At 46.5% G+C, this 19,375-nt stretch overlaps 1 protein-coding gene across 5 annotated transcripts in view; it reads right to left on the bottom strand.

The window, feature by feature from the left end:
• Nucleotides 1-879: 879 nt before the first annotated feature.
• The window catches only part of TNS2 (tensin 2), a 138,524-nt gene continuing 120,028 nt past the window's right edge, over nt 880-19,375 (bottom strand). For all 5 annotated transcript variants that reach the window (XM_053370130.1, XM_053370150.1, XM_053370140.1 and 2 more), the window contains 10 exons: nt 17,699-18,621; nt 15,769-15,855; nt 13,907-14,038; nt 12,169-12,261; nt 10,764-10,841; nt 8,270-8,347; nt 7,336-7,504; nt 7,055-7,123; nt 5,534-5,563; nt 880-5,108 (listed from right to left, as the gene is read on the bottom strand). In XM_053370130.1, coding sequence (XP_053226105.1) covers nt 4,967-5,108; nt 5,534-5,563; nt 7,055-7,123; nt 7,336-7,504; nt 8,270-8,347; nt 10,764-10,841; nt 12,169-12,261; nt 13,907-14,038; nt 15,769-15,855; nt 17,699-18,621 — 1,801 coding nt within the window. In that variant the 3' untranslated portion in view covers nt 880-4,966. The remainder of the gene's footprint in view (nt 5,109-5,533; nt 5,564-7,054; nt 7,124-7,335; nt 7,505-8,269; nt 8,348-10,763; nt 10,842-12,168; nt 12,262-13,906; nt 14,039-15,768; nt 15,856-17,698; nt 18,622-19,375) is intronic.

Raw genomic sequence — 19,375 nt, 5'->3', positions numbered from 1 at the left:
AAGACATCTCTGGCTAACATCCATATATAAATTCTTTAGTAGACAAAAATAGATCTCTGTACTAAAACCAACCCCCCTCCCCCCAAGATTTGGGGGCTAACTGAGCCCCATTTTCTCCTCTTCTACTGATGTGCCGTCTTTAATAATATTGGTGGCTTCTTTGCTTTGTTGCGTTAAAAAGCACAACACACGCACACACACACACAGAACCAAGCTCAGCTGTTGCTCTTTTTCTACTTGTTTACATATGGCACCCACCAATGAGCAACAGCAGGGCTTAGTGGATTGCACCTAAGAAGCAGCCTAGAAATCAAAATGGCAGCAATTGTCCAAGCTATTAATGCAACATCATACAATTCCCAATTTTTAGAGGGGAGAATCATTCAAAGTTTTCTAGCCATATTAATGGTAGAACCATTGAGGCTGTGGTCTGCTTATTTTTAAACAAGGCCAGTGCAGGGCCTTTGCTAGCTCAGGTTTTATGTATTTCATGTAGACTCTCCTTGCCCTGTGACCCATAATCCTAGTCCTTCTCATAGAATCATACAGTTGGAAGGGACCACAAGGATCATCTAGTCCAGGGGTAGTCAGCCTTTTTATACCTACCGCCCACTAATGCATCTTTCTTGATGGAAGGAGGATTCAGCTTGTGCCATAGCACCCCCTCCCACCCACTTAGAATCCTGAAATGCCCACTGGTGGGTGGGAGGGACCAGGCTGACAACCCCTGCTTCTTCTCTGAAAAGGAGATGCATTGTGTGAGGATATTCCAAAGTGTAACAACACAGCCCTGAGGAATGCTTGTGATAAGACACCCTCTGTAACCCCTTTTTTAACCTTTATAAAATAGAGAGATTAGGCAGTTTGCCAGAGAAGGTGATGATTTAATATTTTTATGCTATCATAAGCTATAGTGACAGACTAATTTAAAGTAAGTAAGTTTCAGTCATCCCAGAAATAGGTTCTTCATGGCCCATTGCAGCATCTTTTGCTCACCTGGTGCTCTCCAGCTGTTTTGAACTGCACCTCCCATCAGTTCCAGCCAGAATGCTGCCTGGGCAGGTGGGAGTTGGGGTCCACCAGGTTGGGGAAGGCTGTGATACAGCGCAAGAAATATGACCACCTTTGTAGCTCAGGGGTGGGGAACCTGTGTCCCTCCAGGGGACTTCAGCTCCCATCAGCCCCAGCCAGCATGGCCAGGGATGATGGGAACTGTAGCCCAACAATATTGGGGTCTCCCTCCCCCAAGTTCCCAACCCCCATTTTAGTTCCAGCTCCATTAGGTTCTCATGAAACAACGTGATATAATGCAAAGTAAACAGCTGCTCTTAATAAAGACACACGTCACAGGAAAGCAACCTGAAAGTTACTTGGTGGTCAAAAGGATGAGTTGTCTCACTGGGCTTTGAGCCTCTGGGAGAGACACTGAAAGCAGCATTTCAGCAGATGCGTGTTCTCCTGTCATGGCATTCCAGTGCTGGAAAAAAGGTACAAGAAGTGGGGTTTTCTTTTCAGCAAAACTGCTACATGTATAGCAGCCCCTTCTCAATTAGTGCACTAATGAAACCAGGATAAAGCACAGACAAGGGAAGAGGCACAAACGCCCTTTGCGAGGAATGGCTGCACATTTCCTTATGGAGGGAAGAAGCCACACATGCCTTTCATTAGGGGGAAGAAACACACCTGGCAGGGTTTCCTGTTATCCTCAATGAAAATGACAGTAAGTGAAAGAAGAGTAAAGGCGAGGTTTGAATATAGGAGTGTTCAAAGGCTCACATACACTTACTCCTCAGAAGTTGGCTTGTGCTAACATTGCAAGACTAGGCTGTTGTATAGCATCCTCTCTCTGGCTGCCTCTATCCACTAGACGCTGCTGCTTCTCTGAAAAGGAAACACACTTTGGAATATCCTCACACAATGTTGCAACACAGCTCTGAGGAATGCATGTGATAAGACACCTCTCTGTAACCCATTCAACAGCTTTTTAAGGTGTTCCCAAGACCTTGGCTGAACAGAGCCCCCTGCTCCTCTTTGCAAATGTGCATATACAGTTAGTAGGTGCTCCTTAATCTGGCAGAGAATCTTGTGTTCAAAAACATACAGCACTTGCAGACTGTCAATACTTTCAGGTGGGATTCAGTTGCATACTGGCAAATTAAGGTTGCTTGATTAAAGTGGCTTTTTGTGCTCTTGCACAACAAGCCAAGAACAAAACAACACCCCAGATTTTTCATAGTAAGGCAAGTCATGAGAAAATACACAGGGAAGGGTAGAATAACAGTTCTTTGTTGCGGTGTCATGTGAACTCGCCACAAAGAAATTAGAAGAAATGCTCAGTAAAACAGCCAACGTTTGCAAACATGCAAACGATGACTTAATAAACAGGTCATCTGAAAGCAACCACATACAACTTCAAAGATATCAACTGATTGGTCCATAAATGGCCACTCCCAATTTTCTCTTCATTGCTTCACTGGGAAAAACAGCACTTTGTTTACAACTGTGCCCTGGAGAGAACTGGAAACTGATCTCAAAAGGTTCTTCCTGACAGGTTCTTACATGGGATTGGTGCTGCCCATACATGCACAGGTTCTGTAGCAGCTGCAATAAAGCGGTAGTCCCCCCACCCTGCCTTTGATCCATTTTTTTTTCCTTTTTGCAGAAAATCTGATTTAAAAAACACACCTGTTGGCTGTTTGTAATACCCAAATTACTTATTTGCAATAACAAGCCTCTGGCCGGAAGCACCCACAGAGACAGGTCCAGATGATCCAGCCATAAATCCATGTACTCAGTCTCTCTGCACTCCTGAGCTAGGAGCAGAATTCAGAAAACCTGGTTCGTCACTCTGCTAACCCCCAGGTTACTGCTGCCTTTAATTTTAATCAGAATATGAGAGCAGTTGGTCCCATTCTCTTCACTGTGCTCTGGTCCGTTCAGCACACATTGCTGCCGCCACTCTCAGCTCCTGCCACAAGGTAATTTGAAGACCAAGCATCCTTACTCAGGCACTACAGCAGGTTCCATTGCTTCCCACTTGACCCCTCTATCATATACAGTTGCCTAATGCCATAAATGCTGCTCCATTATAGAACTAGGAGAAAGGTAGCTCACCAGAGACGTTATGGACTATGCACCTCCTTTACACACTCAGTGCATTTTCATGCATGACCCTTGCTGCAATGTGAATGCAAAACTGGCTTTGGTCAGAGTGTTGATTTGCATTACAAATCTTTCTCCCACTGATGGCCTAAAACCCACCCCGTGTTAATAATTTTGAGTATTTACAGATCCTACTGTTTCCCTACTGCAGTCTGGGTTCTGTCTTTTTGGATGCTGTTTACATCAGGGGTAGGGATCCCATGAGCCTCCAAATATCTCTGGACTACGGCTCTCATTATCCCTGCCCCTTGGCTGTAATGGCTGAGGCTGATGGGAGTTGGGGGTCCAGTAATACTACCCGATAGCTTAAACTCTCTATGTAAGAGGTGTGAGTGAATTGCCCCTCTTGTGCTGCTCAATTCTATTCAAGATGTAGATTGGAATAAGTTGAAGGGTTGTTGCCTTAGAATCCTATCCAGAAAGCAAGGCCTTCATTCTAAATGGCAAAAAGTAGTGGGAAAATAATTGAAACCCACATCCAAGCATCAGAGCCAATGGTGAGAAAGACTGCCAGACTGATAAAATATATTGGTACAGCAAAGGATGAAAGGGAGGGGCATTAAAAATAAATAAATTAGAATTCTTAAACACCCAAGACCAGCTTTGCAGCCATAGCTTGAGTGTTTAAAACAGGGCGGACAGGCTTCGGGCTTATGAGATCTACTTCCATTTTTTACTAAAACCCGGAGACCCTCTAACCACTTTCACAGTCTTTCAGACACACACAAATAACACTCCGGGGAGCCCCCTGCCCATCTCCTTTGTTTCAGTAATGTAACACTGGGGGGGGGGTATTTTCTGGTTGTCACAACTTGGGAGTCACAAACACTTGCTTATCTACTTCAACACATCCAGAAAGCTAACAGTAGAACTGACTGCTGTCCACCTAGCTTAAAACTTCCAAAATGGATCACTTATCTTACCATGTTGAGCACTTTTCCTCACTAATGGAAGACAAGGTTAGTACTTTGAGAAGTCTAAAGGGTATTTATAGCCAGGCTGGACTGACCTGCATGATCAGAAGCAGACATGGGGCTGGGACCTCTGGCTGCTGGTTCTGTGCCGCAAAATGGCACACATGCCCATATGCAAGGGATTTGCAGGAGTGGGGGAAACAGCAAGTAGGGGGAGAGCTTAACCTGCCCACTAGTCTCCTCCCCAACCCCAACCCTGGCAAACATATCCCCAGGTGCTTTTCGCACTGGGGCTTTGACCCTGCAAACAGAACCACCCGCCTTCTGTTGCTTTGCAGCGGAGAAGCAAGAACCAGATTTCCCCAGCATGGTGTTTGCAAGCTGGCCCTTATGCTACCCTTGGCCTGCCCAGAGTAATTCTAACCTCTTCGTCTACTAGGATGGTACAACATGCTGCCTCTGAATGGATGCAGACAGTTCCACATATTCATTGCTTCCAGACGCCTTCAGTTACTGTTGTGCTGCAGAGCCTTGTCTGAGCTTATGAAAAAAATCAGCCAAATATTTAAAGCTGTACAGTCCTTTTCTAAGTTGTCATCCATTGGCACGTTTGTCTGCTAGTAAGAAAACACAGTGCAATGCTGACTCCTGGGGTCCAGTGAAGTGAGTGCAGCCTTGACATCCACTCCCCCTAGAGCCCTTTTTGCTGACCAGTAGGTGGGAGAGAGGCAGGGGAGTAGAAAACTCCCTAGTAGTGACTCCACCTGGGCCTGCCAACCTGCCCAATAACAGCTTCTCCCCGCATTACATGAGCAGCACAAATCAGTGGTCAAGGTGGGGAGGAGGAGGAAGAAGAAGATGCCTGCAGAGAGATCTGCAGCAGTGTCCCTTCATCTCCGGTGAGTCCCCAGCATAACCTTTGTGATGAAGTTGACAATGGCCGATGCCGGTTGCTCAGGGTCTAACTCAGCAAAGAGGTGGCAGACGTTCTCACATGGGCTGCCTTGCTTCTTGGCCACAAAGCCAAAGATCCTGGAAGAGAAAAGCACTGCTGAATATTTGTGTGCATGCGTGAGAGATGGTCCTGGTACCCATTTTAACTGATTCTCCCTCCTTCCCAACTCCAGGCTGATTAAGGCACCTGGATGCAGCATCAAAAATGGAAAGTCAGGGCTCAGCTCTCAGGACCAGAATAAAACCAAAGAGTTTTGGAGGAAAAAACACCCACATATTTTTTTGTACTCTGTAAAACACTGTAAATAATAATAATAATAGCAGTAGTAATAGTAATAGTAATAATAGCAATATAATCATCATCATCATCATCACAGTCTCTGGGACACAGAGAGGGGCTCTATTCCTGCCCAAATTCTCTTGTGCAGGAGGGATGTTAAAACAATGGCTGACAAGACCTTTGAAAAGTTAGCCACATGACCTTTGGCCTCCCCAATGCTTACTTGGACGTGGTGCCATCTGGGTTAGCCCACCTGCAATTAAAGAGAGACAGACAGAATAATATCATTTCAGAAAAAGTGTATTTACCCTCATCCTCTGAGACAAGCCTTCGACAACCCCCTAAGAGGTGGCCACTCAAAGCAAACACACAGCATGCTTTGCTTGAAAGGATGTCCTTGGGAAGCTGATCGCCTTTTAACTAGAGCAGCTCTTTATGTCAGTTTAAGTAATGCCATCTTCCCACCCACATAAATTTAAAGGAATAAAAGGAATAATAACACAACATGCTTTAATGCAGCTGTTTGGTTAATACCAACACACTCCAAAAATGCCAAGGAGCCCCCTCACAAAATATTTAAACTCAGCTAAAAAGGGCAGAAGTTTAAGAAACTGCCTGTGAAGTCTTTATTTGTTTTTAGGTATTAGGTTTATGAATTCCCCTTCCTCCAAAAGAAGCCCAGAGTGATGTACAATAAAAGATAAAACAACAAAATACTTAAGTAGATAAAACATATTACAAATCCCCAAATCTCTATGAAATAACAACATTATTAAAACATAGTATCACTTGCTGACGTTAGGCATAAGACAATAAAAGCTTGATCTGTAAAGGTCTGGGTAAACAAAGACATCTTCAACAGACACCTGAATGCAAATAACGCTGAAGGCAAGCCTAACTCCAGGGGGTCATGATTCTAGAATCGGGGGGCCTTGCTATCCAATCTTGAACCATGAATCCTAGTGGGGACCATAAGCAGAGACAAACCCACTCCACCAATGTTAGGAATCACATCGGCTGGCCTTGGAGAAGGTGCTGCTTCGGATACTTGGACCCCAGAGCTTTAGAAACCATGATCAACACAATGACAACAGGCCTAGGGAAGGTGGGTATGGTTGGCCCAAAAAGGCCTGGTGGGCCTGATCCGGCTCATGGGTTGAAGGCTCCCAACCACTGTTCTCAACCAAGGTGATTGCACTTTCCACCCTAGGGGGTCTTTACAACATACAATTCCTCCTCCTGCACATACGCACAAACTCATTTATCATAACCGTGGTCATTTTATTAGTCACACAAACAAAACCCCACAACCACTTATAATTAGAACCTTGTGAGCCCACCAAAGTAGGAAACGCAAATATAGGACTGAGCGACATCAGTAAAGAAAAATAATGTTAAATGTGCTATAACACTGTGACACCAGATGGCGCTGTGGAGTTCCGTCTTTCAGCAATGTGATTTCCCATTATGAGGTTTACAGTGCATTTTCCTGAAACTTTTTTTTGATACAGCCATAGTCTCTACACAACAGCTTCTTCTTAGAACTCAACTTACATCTTGCTAACATTTTCCCCAGAGGCCCAGGAAAGATCGCACAGACGAGCCTCTATAGGAGCTCCTCCACAACCTCAAAGCTACAGCTGTAAAGGCTCTAGAGAGAACACTGACAGCAGACTGGCCTTCTCTGAGTAAGGCACAAGCTAAGCAAAAGCCCGTGGCAAAGCCAGGCTAAGCTGCTGGTTACCTGCGGTCCTGAGGATCTGTGCTGCAGAAAGTGACGCTGCTGACAGGATAATGGCGCCGGAAAAAGAGCCTGCAGGTAGAAGGAAATTTTCCTGAATCAAGAAGGGAGGAGAGGTGCAAAAACCACTGTGGGTCTCTCTAATGACAACAGGAAGAAGAAAATACACGGGAAGAGCAAAACATATCAAGATGGGCAGGGAAGACAACAGCATACTAGGAGGAGAGGAGGGACTTGGCCCATGGGTATCCTGGTGCCCCTAGAGCAGAGGCAGGGTGACTCACTTTCTCTGGTTGTCTGTGAGCGTGATGCCCTGGGCTGACACCTTGAAGTGCACGACGCAGGCAGAAGCACGAGGAGCGGCACTCAGGGTGCTGGTGGCTGCCTTGGCCACAGCCTGTGGGCCTGTCAGGGACTCTGTTTCCACAGAGCTCAGGTACAGCACACTGCAGGCTATAATTTGGAAGAGGGGAGGTGGAGGAGAGAGAAAGAGATGGGTTGTCCAAAACTGCACCTTCCATAACCACATAGCTCAGACCCCACCCAGTTCCCCATCTGCTCAGGCTTCCAAACACTTAAGGGAATCCCTTCCATTTCATCCTTGTTTGATTTTCTGCTGCTGAAACCAAAGTCTGAATTAGATGTTAGCGAGCCGCGGTTGGGAAGAGGCTGCAGTGGGAAGTGGGAAACAGGGAAAGGGTTAAGCAACCCTTCCCTCAATCACTTCTTCTCCCCTGTGAATTTCATCCTCTCCTTGCTGCTTTGCAGCTTTTCAAACTGACCAGGACTCCACAGCTGTATCTGCTGCTGAATGCCTACAGACCTCCTTACCTATTTGTGACAAAAATAGCCTAATATATCTTCCTACTTGAGTGACACTGACATCTAGTGCAATATTCAGCTTCTTGTGCATCTCAACTTCCATGAAGAACAAAAAACAAGGTTTTGTTACTTCTATTTTTCAGTTTTAATTTGTATACCACCTTTCTTTATTGGGATAGCACAGTCACTGGAGCATGGGACTCTTAATCTCATGGCTGTGGGTTCAAGCACCACATTGGGTGATCCAATGCAAGTAAGTCTTAATAATGGGGCTTTAGCACTCTGTGTGGTTATGCATCCCTTCACCTGTGAATATCAGAAGTGGAATTCTCTAAACTGCTGCTGGTTGAAAAAAAATGAACACACACTGCCCTCCCTCTCTGCTTTGGTACTGACCTGCTCCCTGTTTCAGCAGATCAGCAGCTGTGCTCATGTTGGTGGGAACAGCCAACTCTGCGCTCTCCTCCACAAGATCTGAAAAGGGGAAGGCAAAGAGAGAGACAGCACTGTCTAACATGCACACAGTGGTTACAGCACGTGGGGCTTGCATGTGGTGAAACAAAGTTCAAAACTTCATTCAGATGAAAAATGTTATTTTTGTTTCAGTCATTGCAAATTTTGGACAAGATGGACTGTTTCAAGAAGTGGCAGAAAGATATCTCTAGATTTGTCTGGCAGGGCAAGAAGCCCAGAATAAAATTTAAAATACTAACTGATGTAAAGGAAAGAGGTGGATTTGCCCTGCCGGACCTTAAACTTTACTATGAATCAGCAGAATTCTGAATTCTGCTTCTTGAGAACACAGACATTTTGGACTTGGAAGGTTTCAATAATGTTTTTGGGTGGCATGCATATTTGTGGTACGACAAGGTTAAAGCATTAAAAGCATTTAAAAACCATATTGTCAGGAAAGCATTGTTTAATGTCTGGATAAGGTACAAAGACTTACTGGAAACTAAAACCCCAAGGTGGTTGTCACCTATGGAAGCAAAGGCTCAGAAAAAGCTCAATATGGAGGCCAATTGGCCGAAATATTGGGAAATATTGGAACAAGATGGAGACAAATTGAAATTGCAGAGTTTTGAGAAATTAAAAGATAAGGTGCGAGACTGGCGTCATTATTATCAAATAAGAGAGGCCTATAATTTGGACAAAAAAATTGGCTTCCAGGTGGAAAAATCAAAATTGGAAACAGAACTGTTAGATCCCAAAACTAAGATACTTTCAAGAATGTATAACTTGCTGTTAAAATGGAATACGCAGGATGAAACGGTTAAATCTGCTATGATTAAATGGGCGCAAGATATTGGTCATAACATTATGTTTGCTGACTGGGAACAGTTGTGGACCACCGGTATGAAATTTACGGCATGTAATGCCTTAAGAGAGAATATTATGAAAATGATATACAGGTGGTACATGACACCAGTCAAGCTTGCAAAAATATATCATTTGCCCGATAATAAATGTTGGAAATGTAAAGAAAATGAAGGTACATTCTTTCACCTTTGGTGGACGTGCCCAAAGATTAAGGCTTTCTGGGAGATGATCTATAATGAAATGAAAAAGGTATTTAAATATACCTTCCTAAAGAAACCAGAGGCCTTTCTCCTGGGCATAGTTGGCCAATTGGTGCCAAAGAAGGATAGAACTTTATGTATGCAACAACAGCAGCAAAGATACTTATTGCAAAGTATTGGAAGACACAAGATTTACCCACCCTGGAAGAGTGGCAGATGAAGGTAATGGACTATATGGAATTGGCGGAAATGACTGGCAGAATCTGAGACCTGGGAGAAAAGCTGGTGGAAGAAGATTGGAAGAAATTTAAAGACTATCTGCAGAAATATTGTAAAATTAATGAATGTTAAAATGATGTTGGATTGAAAATAAGTGGCATTAGCAACAAAGTTAATAAGAATATGCAAAAATGAATTGACAATGGATGATAATATAAAGATAAAAAATGTAAAGACACGGAGTTAAGATAAATGAAAGAGGGCAAGGATTTGCTGATTTGATTATGTAAATGGGAATACAAAAAGGGGAGGTGTGAGGAGGTCCAAGAAACAAGGAAAGGAGTTTAAAGTTATGAAAAACGGTTTTGTTTTTAAACTTTCTTTTACTTTTTGTTTTGTCTTTTGTATGTTGTATTTTTTATTTTTATTTTTTCTTTTATGTATTTTTGTATTCATGTTTTTGTAAAACTTTAATAAATATTTCTTTAAAAAAAACAAAAAACTTCATTCAGCTGTAAAGATTAGCGTCCCTCGTCCCAACCTACAGGGTGGCTGTAAAGTTAAATTTCTGCCATGGTCTTCTTAAGAGAAAGGTGGGTTGCAGGTGTGGTAAATATGAAGCTGCCATAAACAGCTGCCTTAAACCTTAGCATTTAATGAAGTACTTCCAAAGGTGGAAAGAACTTTGCAGTTACTATCTTGTAATCCTTACAACTGTAAGGTACATGAAGGGTGTGGGGCTGAGTGGCAAGAACCACCTGGTAAATTCATGAGAGTCAGGATCTGACCTGAAGACTTATTGATCCATAGCTCTATCTCTGAGCCATCACATTGCTTATACCAGCATGGGAAACAGTAGCTGGAAAACTTGGCCGCATCCTGCTAACAGTAGACACACTGAAATCAATGGACCTGCTAGTTTTGTACATTAATTTTGATGGCTCTACTCTGAATAGAGATTAGTTGGATAAAATCCAAGCAGCAGAGATGGCAACTTGCCTGGAATACACACACCCATGCCCCTTTCTGCTTTAATGTGGGGAAGCTGCCATACAAGCATTATATTTGATTGTTTCAAGATTTATAGCCAAACTATGTCCCCACTGCACCCAGATCTCTTGACTCCCGAAAGCTTCCTGAGCACTTCTTACCTTTGCTTGGGATACGGAGACGGCAAGGCAAGGAGATGGGCGTGATGGAGTGCTGGGACACCAGGGCTGGCAAGCTTCCTGCAAGGAGAAGAGGAACAGGCATGGAGCACAGCACTGCTTCTCCTGCACGGCTTCCTGACAATATCTCCTCCCCTGCACATAGCAAGCACCCTCTTCCTCCCTCAAGCCTGGAGCCCTGCTTAACCTCCCTGGCAAAAGCATAACATAATTTTTCTAGATGAGGATATCAGGAGCTTCCTGGAGGTAGAGCCCACTTGCCCCACAAGGTACATAATAACATTACAAAGAGCCCTGCTGGATCAGGCCAATGGCCCATCTAATCCAGCATCCTGTTCTGACAGTAGCCAGCCAGGTGCTGGAAACCCATAAGCAAGACCCAAGCACTCTGCCCTCCTGCTCCTTCCAGTCACTGGACTTCAGAAGTCTTACTGCCTTCAACTGTTGTGGCAGAACACAGGCAAACACAGACATCCTGCTGGCAGCCAGTGATAGCTTTACCCTTCAAGACTCCAAGCTGGTGGCTTTAATACTTATCTGCTTAGGTATGTGTGTAACTTTTTACATTGCAAAATATACCGTATTTTCCCCTCTATAACACACAGATTTTTTCTCCTAAAAAGGAAGGGGAAATGTCTGTGCGTGTTATTGAGCGAATGTGTGGTCCCTGGAGCCAAAAAATCAGGCAAAAATCAAATCGCGCTTCACGGAGAAGGGAAACCTGAAAAGAGGAAGCGGCTGCTTTCCTGCATTCTGCCTCAGGGTCTTACTGCCCACCCTCCTCTGTTTCCTTGCTGTGTTTGCTCAAACGGAACAAAGAGCAGGGAAAGCCCCTCCCCTCCAGGCAAGCAGAGGGGAAAGCAGAGTGTCGTTCCTTCTAATTCCTCTCTGTGCTCTGGTGCTGCTGAAAACATGCAGGTGGGGGAGAGAGAGAGAGAGAGAGAGAGCGCGAGAGAGAGAGCTGGCTGGCTTGGGTGCTTGGGTGGGGGGAAACTTTTGCCTTTCTTTCCTCCCTCCTGTTAAATCCCTCTCCTGCATGCTTAGCCAGCTGCTTCTCTGCACACCCCTCTCATGCTCCTTTTTCCTTCTTTGTTTTTCCTTCCCTCCCCACTTAAAATGTGGTTACAAAGCATAGATCCACATGGATCCTCAGGATTTTTGCATTGGGTCACCCCAAATTCACCATCAGATCACATGTCTGTGGCCACAGCATGAAGCACAAAAATGATACATCCACTGTTTCATTCAGAATGTTTTTTCCCTTGTTTTCCTCCTCTAAAAACGATGTGGGTGTTATGGTCAGGTGCGTGTTATAGAGCGAAAAATACGGTAAATGAGAATGTGCCAGGTGTATGGCCGCCTCTTTTTCTTTATCCCAGTTACTCACCAAAATGGGGCTCGTTGTTGCAGCCTTTGATCTTCACCCCCTTAGGTCCTGTCTCAATCAGGAAGTGACGCACCAGCTGCTCAGCAGGATCGCCTATGGAAGGATGGAGAAGAATTTGGGTTGGTTTGTATTTTTAAGTGACCTTAACTACTTTGCACCTCCTCAGCAAATATATGAAGCAGAATGTAATTATCCTTTAGGTTTTGCCCTTCTTTGAATTTTGCAATGCAGTTCTCAGTTCAATGAATGTATTAAAATATGTTTCAAAAGTGCATATTTCTAACATTCAGAATATATTTAGAAATGTGTACAAGGATATGAAATACGAACTTACATACAAATTTTTGTATGAAACTCACAGATCAGTCTGAAAGTGGGATGGAATGGACTTTTATGAATAAACACAGGCAAAACTGACACTGTGCAGAAATAGGATGAACTGTCCATCCCTACTCCTAAACAGCCTTGGCCCAGTATACCTGAAGGAGCTTCTGCTGAGGTCCAGCGCCGAGGGCCTTCTGGCGGTTCCCTCATTGCGAGAAGCAAAGCTATAGGGAACCAGGCAGAGGGCCTTCTCGGTAGTGGCGCCCGCCCTGTGGAACGCCCTCCCATCAGATGTCAAAGAGATAAACAACTACCTGACATTCAGAAGACAACTGAAGGCAGCCCTGTTCAGGGAAGTTTTTAATGTGTGACATTCTAATGTATTTTTAATCTTTGTTGGAAACCGCCCAGAGTGGCTGGGGAAACCCTGCCAGATGGGCGGGGTACAAATAATAAATTATTATTATTATTATTATTATTACCCTCTCCCTATGCAACATGCTCTCAGGAAGAGCAGAGTACTCATCAAGTTATGGCTGCTAGGGTCTCTCCTATATACTTTTTCTTCCAACCTCTCTCAAGCAAAGAGAGAATTTGCCAGGGATGGAAACTTACTTATTTATGTATCTTCCAATTAACCACATCCTCTGGGGGTTCATAAAGTTAAGAAAGCACAGATACAATAAAAAGTAAACCTATCGATGAAGGGGAGCAGGAAGACATAATACGAGGACAAAGATCACATAAAACATTGTGGCTTAAGAGCCAGCAATTCAGAAGACTCTTGACGGGATAAAAGGCTAAGGAAGGAATTGGGTGGTTTGAAGAGGAGGGATGGGCAGAGGAGGGAAGGAAATCTATTAGCAGCCTTCTCAGTTTCCCCTCCGCATTTCCCTTCTCGGCTGGACATGGCCAGGACACGGCTAAGAGGCACGGGAATGTCAGAAGCAGCTGGGTTCATATTGTGCAATACTGAGAGGAGGCTTTACTCCTTGGGTGTAGCGTGCCTGTCTGTCAGTGACAGATGAGAGGACAATGGACAAGAATGGGCAAATTGCCCATCACTCTTTGCACTGGGAGGCTGGAAAGGTTTGCCCAAATGACAAGACCCCGCTCTCTTGGCCTCACAGATGTGGTTTAAAGGAAAGCAGAGCAAGATGTTTGGCACCAGCTGGGCTGTAGGAGTTGCCGGAAGGAGGCTTACAAGGCGCCAACCAACCATCTTAGGAACTCCATATTTGAGTAGAGGTTTACTCTGTAGCCTTTTCTTCTCCCAAAGGTGTCCGTGAGGCAGTGTAGGTTTAGGATCAGAGTTTTCCTTCTAACACTGCAGCGACTGCTTGGGAGGCAGGCACTCTCACACGGGGCTGTAGCTACTGCTGCAAGTCAGGAAGTGTTGGTTTGTTGCTTTTACCTTTGGTGGAGTGGTTGATGCTGTTGGGTGGAGGTGTTGCCACTTTCAGAGCCAGGCCGTAGGCCCCCTGGAAGGAATTACTGTCCCGAATGAGGAAGGTCCCAGGCTCCTTGTCCTTCAGAAGGGCAATGGCTGCTCAGGAGCAAAAATGTAAGTGCATCAAATCTTGTGTATGCAGAAGCCTGCAGTTCTGCCATCACACTACATTATTCTTCAGAATGAGGCCCAGTACCAACGGGGTCCCTGGTACTTCCTTGTGTAAAATGGACACCCACTTCTTTAAAGGCACCTGCTACTCAGCTTATGATGGCTGCCTCCTCTCCAGCAGACAGGAAGCAGCAGTGACCATTTCCCCAAAACACAGGCAAATACAAAAAAAGTCAAGTGTTTGCTATTAGTGGTACCTCGGGTTACAGACACTTCAGGTTACAGACTCCGCTAACCCAGAAATAGTACCTCGGGTTAAGAACTTTGCTTCAGGATGAGAACAGAATTCGTGCTCCGGCGGCGCGGCAGCAGCAGGATGCCCCATTAGCTAAAGTGGTCCTTCAGGTTAAGAACGGACCTCTGGAAGGAATTAAGTACTTGACCCGAGGTACCACTGTACATACATTACATACAGAGCCGTAGATAGGTGATCTTGCACCCCTGGCAGAACCATCCAGATTGCACCCCCTAGCCACGGACAAATTAGCTCTTCTTTCCGCCTCTCCTCCACCCCCCCTCCACCCCCCCTCCACCCATTCAATTCCTCATGCACTTCACCTTGTAATGAATTCTAGTTTGTAATGAATTCTGACTGAAGGAGGCCAAAACAGAGAGAGGACACCAAGACGGGAGAAGGCTGACCTACGTGATGGTACATCGGTGTCTCCCCACTTATGTGCGGGTTACGTTCCGGGCCACTCCGTGCATAAGTGAAGTCGCATAAAGTGGGGAGCACCCCACTTTAACAGGGAGAAGGGCATGGGAGCCAACTCTTTGGGGCCAATGTTCCTGCACCCCCCCTAAAATATTATGAAGATGCCCCCCCCCCAGTTAATGGGCATTGCCATTCAAATAGTGTGCATGTGCTCCATCTCAATTATACAGGGTGGTGCTTACCTGCCCCCCCCCCATATATTTTATTCAAGTTGGCACCCTTGAGGGAGGGTGTGCGAAAGGAGAGAGAGGGAAAAAAAGTGACTCTGGAGTAGGCAGGCTTTGAAGCTGGCGACTTTCCCCTGGTGCCTGGAGAGGCAGGGGTGCGGGCAGTGAGGTGGGCCAGGCAGCACCAGGGGACGAGGCTGGTGGACCTTCCCAGCCCCAACCCTGAGCAAAGTCCAGGAGAGGCAGAGCCGGCGCCTCACAGCCAAACAGGATGGAGCGCTTGGGGCGCACACAGGCTCCCCGCCAGGCTGCCCAGCCAGGAGGGCCAAGGGGTGAGGGGGCAGCCGAGAGCAGGCCCCGTTCAGCACACCCTCTTCCCCGCCCTGTCTGGGCTGCGGGCAGGGAGCACTGGCCGGACAGGGTGCCTGGCGGAGGGTCTTGGCAGCCGATTTTAGGTCCCCCCCCCCCCGCCTGCGCCCCTGGCAGGGGCCCACCTCACCACCCGCTAGCTATGGCCATGATTACATATGCTATTACAGTGCAGAGACATTTTAAATATGATCACCCAGTGGGGAACATGAAGTTAACATCAAGAGTCACAACTCAAGCAGACACATATTTCACAGTGATTAACTGAATTGCAAGAGAGATCTAGAGCACTGTTTGATGCTTTTTAAAAACAAGGTCGGGAGAGCCTGCTCTAGAGAATGTGTCAAATACTGATTTTGTTAAATCCTATCCAAACTAGGCAAAACTGCTTGGGAATTGTGTACCTTGATCCCGGGACAAATGAGGCTTGTACCAGAACTTTGATGTGTCTTGGACAAATTTGACGCTAACCTGGTTCTCTTGCTGTGAATCTGGAAGAAAAGAAAATGGAAGATAGTGTGGCTCTCTTTACAAAAGGCAGACAAGCAACAGTGTTAGGAATGGCTTTTAAAAAGTGCAACATTAATACTAACACAAAACATTTTTTGCAGCCCATTAAGAGTGTTTGACATGCTTAACTTACATTATTCTTAAGTCAGGGATGGGGAACCTTTGGCCCTCCAGATGCTGCCTGACTACACTTCCCATCATCCCTGACCATCGTCTGTAATACTGGCTGAGGTTGATAGGAACTGGAGCCCAACAGCCCCTGGAGGGCCACAGGTTTCCCATACCTCTTCCAAGTGACTCTGACCACAATCCTATAAAGTAGGACAATATTACAACAGGGAAGGGTCACAGGTAGAACACAAGCCCAAGTCCCAAGTCCAATCTCTATTTGAAAGGATCTCAGGGGACAGGTAAGAATTCCAGAGAGCTGTTGTGTGTCAGAGCCGAAAATATGGGGCTAGATGAGCCACTGATCTGATTCAGCATAAGACAGCTTCATGTCCTCATTATTCCCAAATCAATGGGGTCTGCGGCTTGTGAGGAGCGCTTGAAGGAGCTGGGTATGTTTAGCCTGGAAAAGAGGAGACTGAGAGGAGATATGAGAGCCATCTTCAAATACTTAAGAGCTGTCACATGGAGGAGGGATGGTGCTTGTTTTCTCCTCCTCTGGAGAGTAGGACTCAAACCAATGGCTTCAAGTTGCAAGGAAGGAGATTCTGACTAAACATTAGGAAAAACTTTCTGACAGTAAGAGCTGTTCAGCAGTGGAACAGTCTCCCACGAGGGGTGGTGGACTCTCCTTCCTTGGAGGTTTTTAAGCAGAGGTTGGGTGGCCTCCTGTCATGGATGCTTTAGCTGAGAATCCTGCATTGCAGGGGGTTGGACTAGATGACCCCTGGGTCCCTTCCAACTCCAAGATTCTATGATTCTGTTCACACAGTAGTTTGTAACATTTAAAACCAACATCAACAGAACAGAATACTAGAACCTAACAAATCCCAGCCACCTAGATTCTTGAGGTTGCTGGAGTGCCATATTTTATTCATTCTGGACCCTGGATTTCAGGGCTAAGCCCCAGGGAACTTTGGTTCAAAAGGAAGCCTGCTTCTCCTTACAGCTAACACCATTTGAGATCAAGGCCTCTACTGTTGAGTTACAAAAACCAAGTGTTGGAGCCTTCCTCACAACAGGAACCATTTCAGAATGCTGGTGCCTGGCTAAATGCTCTTCTACACAGAAAGTTGGCTTGTCAGGGAGAAGGATTCATAAGCCCTATTTACGTGTTACTCACATGTCAGGCACCAATGTGGAATTTAGCCTGACTCCTGATGTTGAATTAGTCTCTCTCAACAATCATGTGTTGCATGCAGTTGTGTGGAAAGAGAACCCAACGTGAAAGCTGCTACTCTATGTGACTGGGACACCTGATTCTGACTGCGTGAAGCCCCTACACACAAGCAGCAGCTCTCACACTGGGCTTTTTTTACACAACACATGGCTGTTGAAAGATGATGTCAGGAGTGAGCCTAGAAGCCAACTTCACACTTAACCCCCTGCAGGTAAGTAACACATGAGCAGGGCTTGACGGATAGCCTTCAGCCTGATGCACATGGTATCTTTTCACAGGTGGGAGCATTCAAAACCCACGGTCCCCACCTGCATCCTGAACTGGTACAGTCCAGGGAATGAGGAGCACCTCAGTGTCCTACATCCAAATGAGTTATTGAGATACTCAAGGGAGCTGCAGAGCAGAGGGTGGGCATTTAGGAAGCCACAGCAAGGGATTAAAAATGAGACCATGGAGCCAAACGCCACACCAAATACCTGTTCTAAGAACGGAGCTGTTAGCTGGGCCAGGTGTGTTGCCATCAGGTACGCCAGGTGCAAATGTGACATGGTGAGCGGAGCCAGGGCTACGGCCAGGCGGTGAGCTCCTCTCCCAGTTCCTGGCTGCCGGTATGTGATGCTTTTCAGGCAGCGGGGGCTGCTGTGGCTCGCAGGGCGGATCCCGTTCAGAGAGGCTGCTCTCTGCGCCCGTGTAGTAGGCTGTCGCAATGGGGAAGGCTGGGGTTGGAGAGCCCTGCATGTCCGCGAAACCATAGCCAGGGGCTGGCGGCTGGACACTGATTGGGTAGGGCCCAAGAGAGGGGCTGCTGTTGGGGCACCGGAGAAGGGGGCTCCCCTCGGCCTCATTTCTCTCACAGTGCAGCTGCCCGTTGTAGGCTGCTGGGATCTGAGGTGAGGCTGGAGCGCTGGACACAGTTCTGCAGCCGGGAGGCGGCTGGCTGTAGCAAGGGACCCGTAAGCTGCTCCTCAGGGCCGGCCTCTCCATGACGGGGCTTAGCTGAGGCCGTGAGGCTCCCTCAGCAGACGATTCGCAGGAGACTGTCGTGGCCTGGAGGCTAGAGCTCTCTGAACCATTCTGGTGTGGCTGGTCCTCTGCCGGGACGCCATGTTTGGCTGTGGGTGAGGGGGTGAGGTGTGGAGGGCTGGAAGAACAGTGGGTGCGTGGGCACAGCTGTGGTGCTTGGAGGCCTGGTCTCAGAGAAGTCCCATTAGCCTGGGGGCGGAAAGTGGGGAGGTGTGTGAAGGCCTGCATTGGGGTGAGCATCTGTGTGGGGCTGCTTGAAGAAGCCATCTTCTCTGGGCCTCTTTTCCAGCCAGGAGAAGCCAGCTCTTCGGGGCTCAGCCGCAGCATGTTTTCAGGGGGGTTGGTGGCCCTGTTGCTGGGCTTGTAGGTGCCAGGGCTGTGAGAGAGAAAGCATATCATTAATAAATCTTGACAATAGCATCTAGCATGCCCAGAAAAAGGGGAAAAGCCACAGCCGCTCAAACTGGTAGTTGGGTGGGAGGGACCCAAGTGTATCCAAGGGCCACAGATTACTATTAGGGCTCATCCACGCTTCCGTTTGTCCTGATCTCTTGGCAGGGGTCTGAGAGGTTCTTCTTTTGTCTGCCACTTTCCCCGGAAAAACCCCATGTTTTCCACTGAGACAGAACAAACGTCAGTTGGATTTTCTGCAGGTTGATGTTTGTTTTGATTCAGCAGTAAACTGCAGGGGGTCCAGGGAAAGTGGAAGGATGAAAGGAAAACCTCTCTTACCCATGCCTAGAAATCACAGGGCAAACAGAAGAAAACAAGTGGCAAACGGGAGTGTGGACAAGCCCTTATTAGAGTTTGGTACTGCCTTTGCCCAGTGAGGATCGTCAAGGTGGCTTATTTGGGGGGGGGGGGATTACGGCCTTTCACATAATGCACACAAGATTGACTGGCCCACAGTATTGTTTTACTGGCTCAGCTGAGCAACCACCTCAGTGACTGCACAGTTCTTCTGCCCCATTGCCTAGAGGCAGTTCTGAACTTATCAGGAGTTGGCAAGTTGTTGCTTACATGCTTGCAATAATAAGAGTTAACCCATTGACCAATAAGCTGCAATAATAAAAACCAGTCAACAAAACAGCTGTCAGACTCATTTAGAGTGCATGTGCAAAATGTGGAGT

This window comes from Podarcis raffonei, chromosome 2 (assembly GCF_027172205.1).
Source record: "Podarcis raffonei isolate rPodRaf1 chromosome 2, rPodRaf1.pri, whole genome shotgun sequence".
Lineage (NCBI taxonomy): Eukaryota > Metazoa > Chordata > Lepidosauria > Squamata > Lacertidae > Podarcis > Podarcis raffonei.
This window is presented reverse-complemented; position numbering and strand designations above follow the sequence as displayed.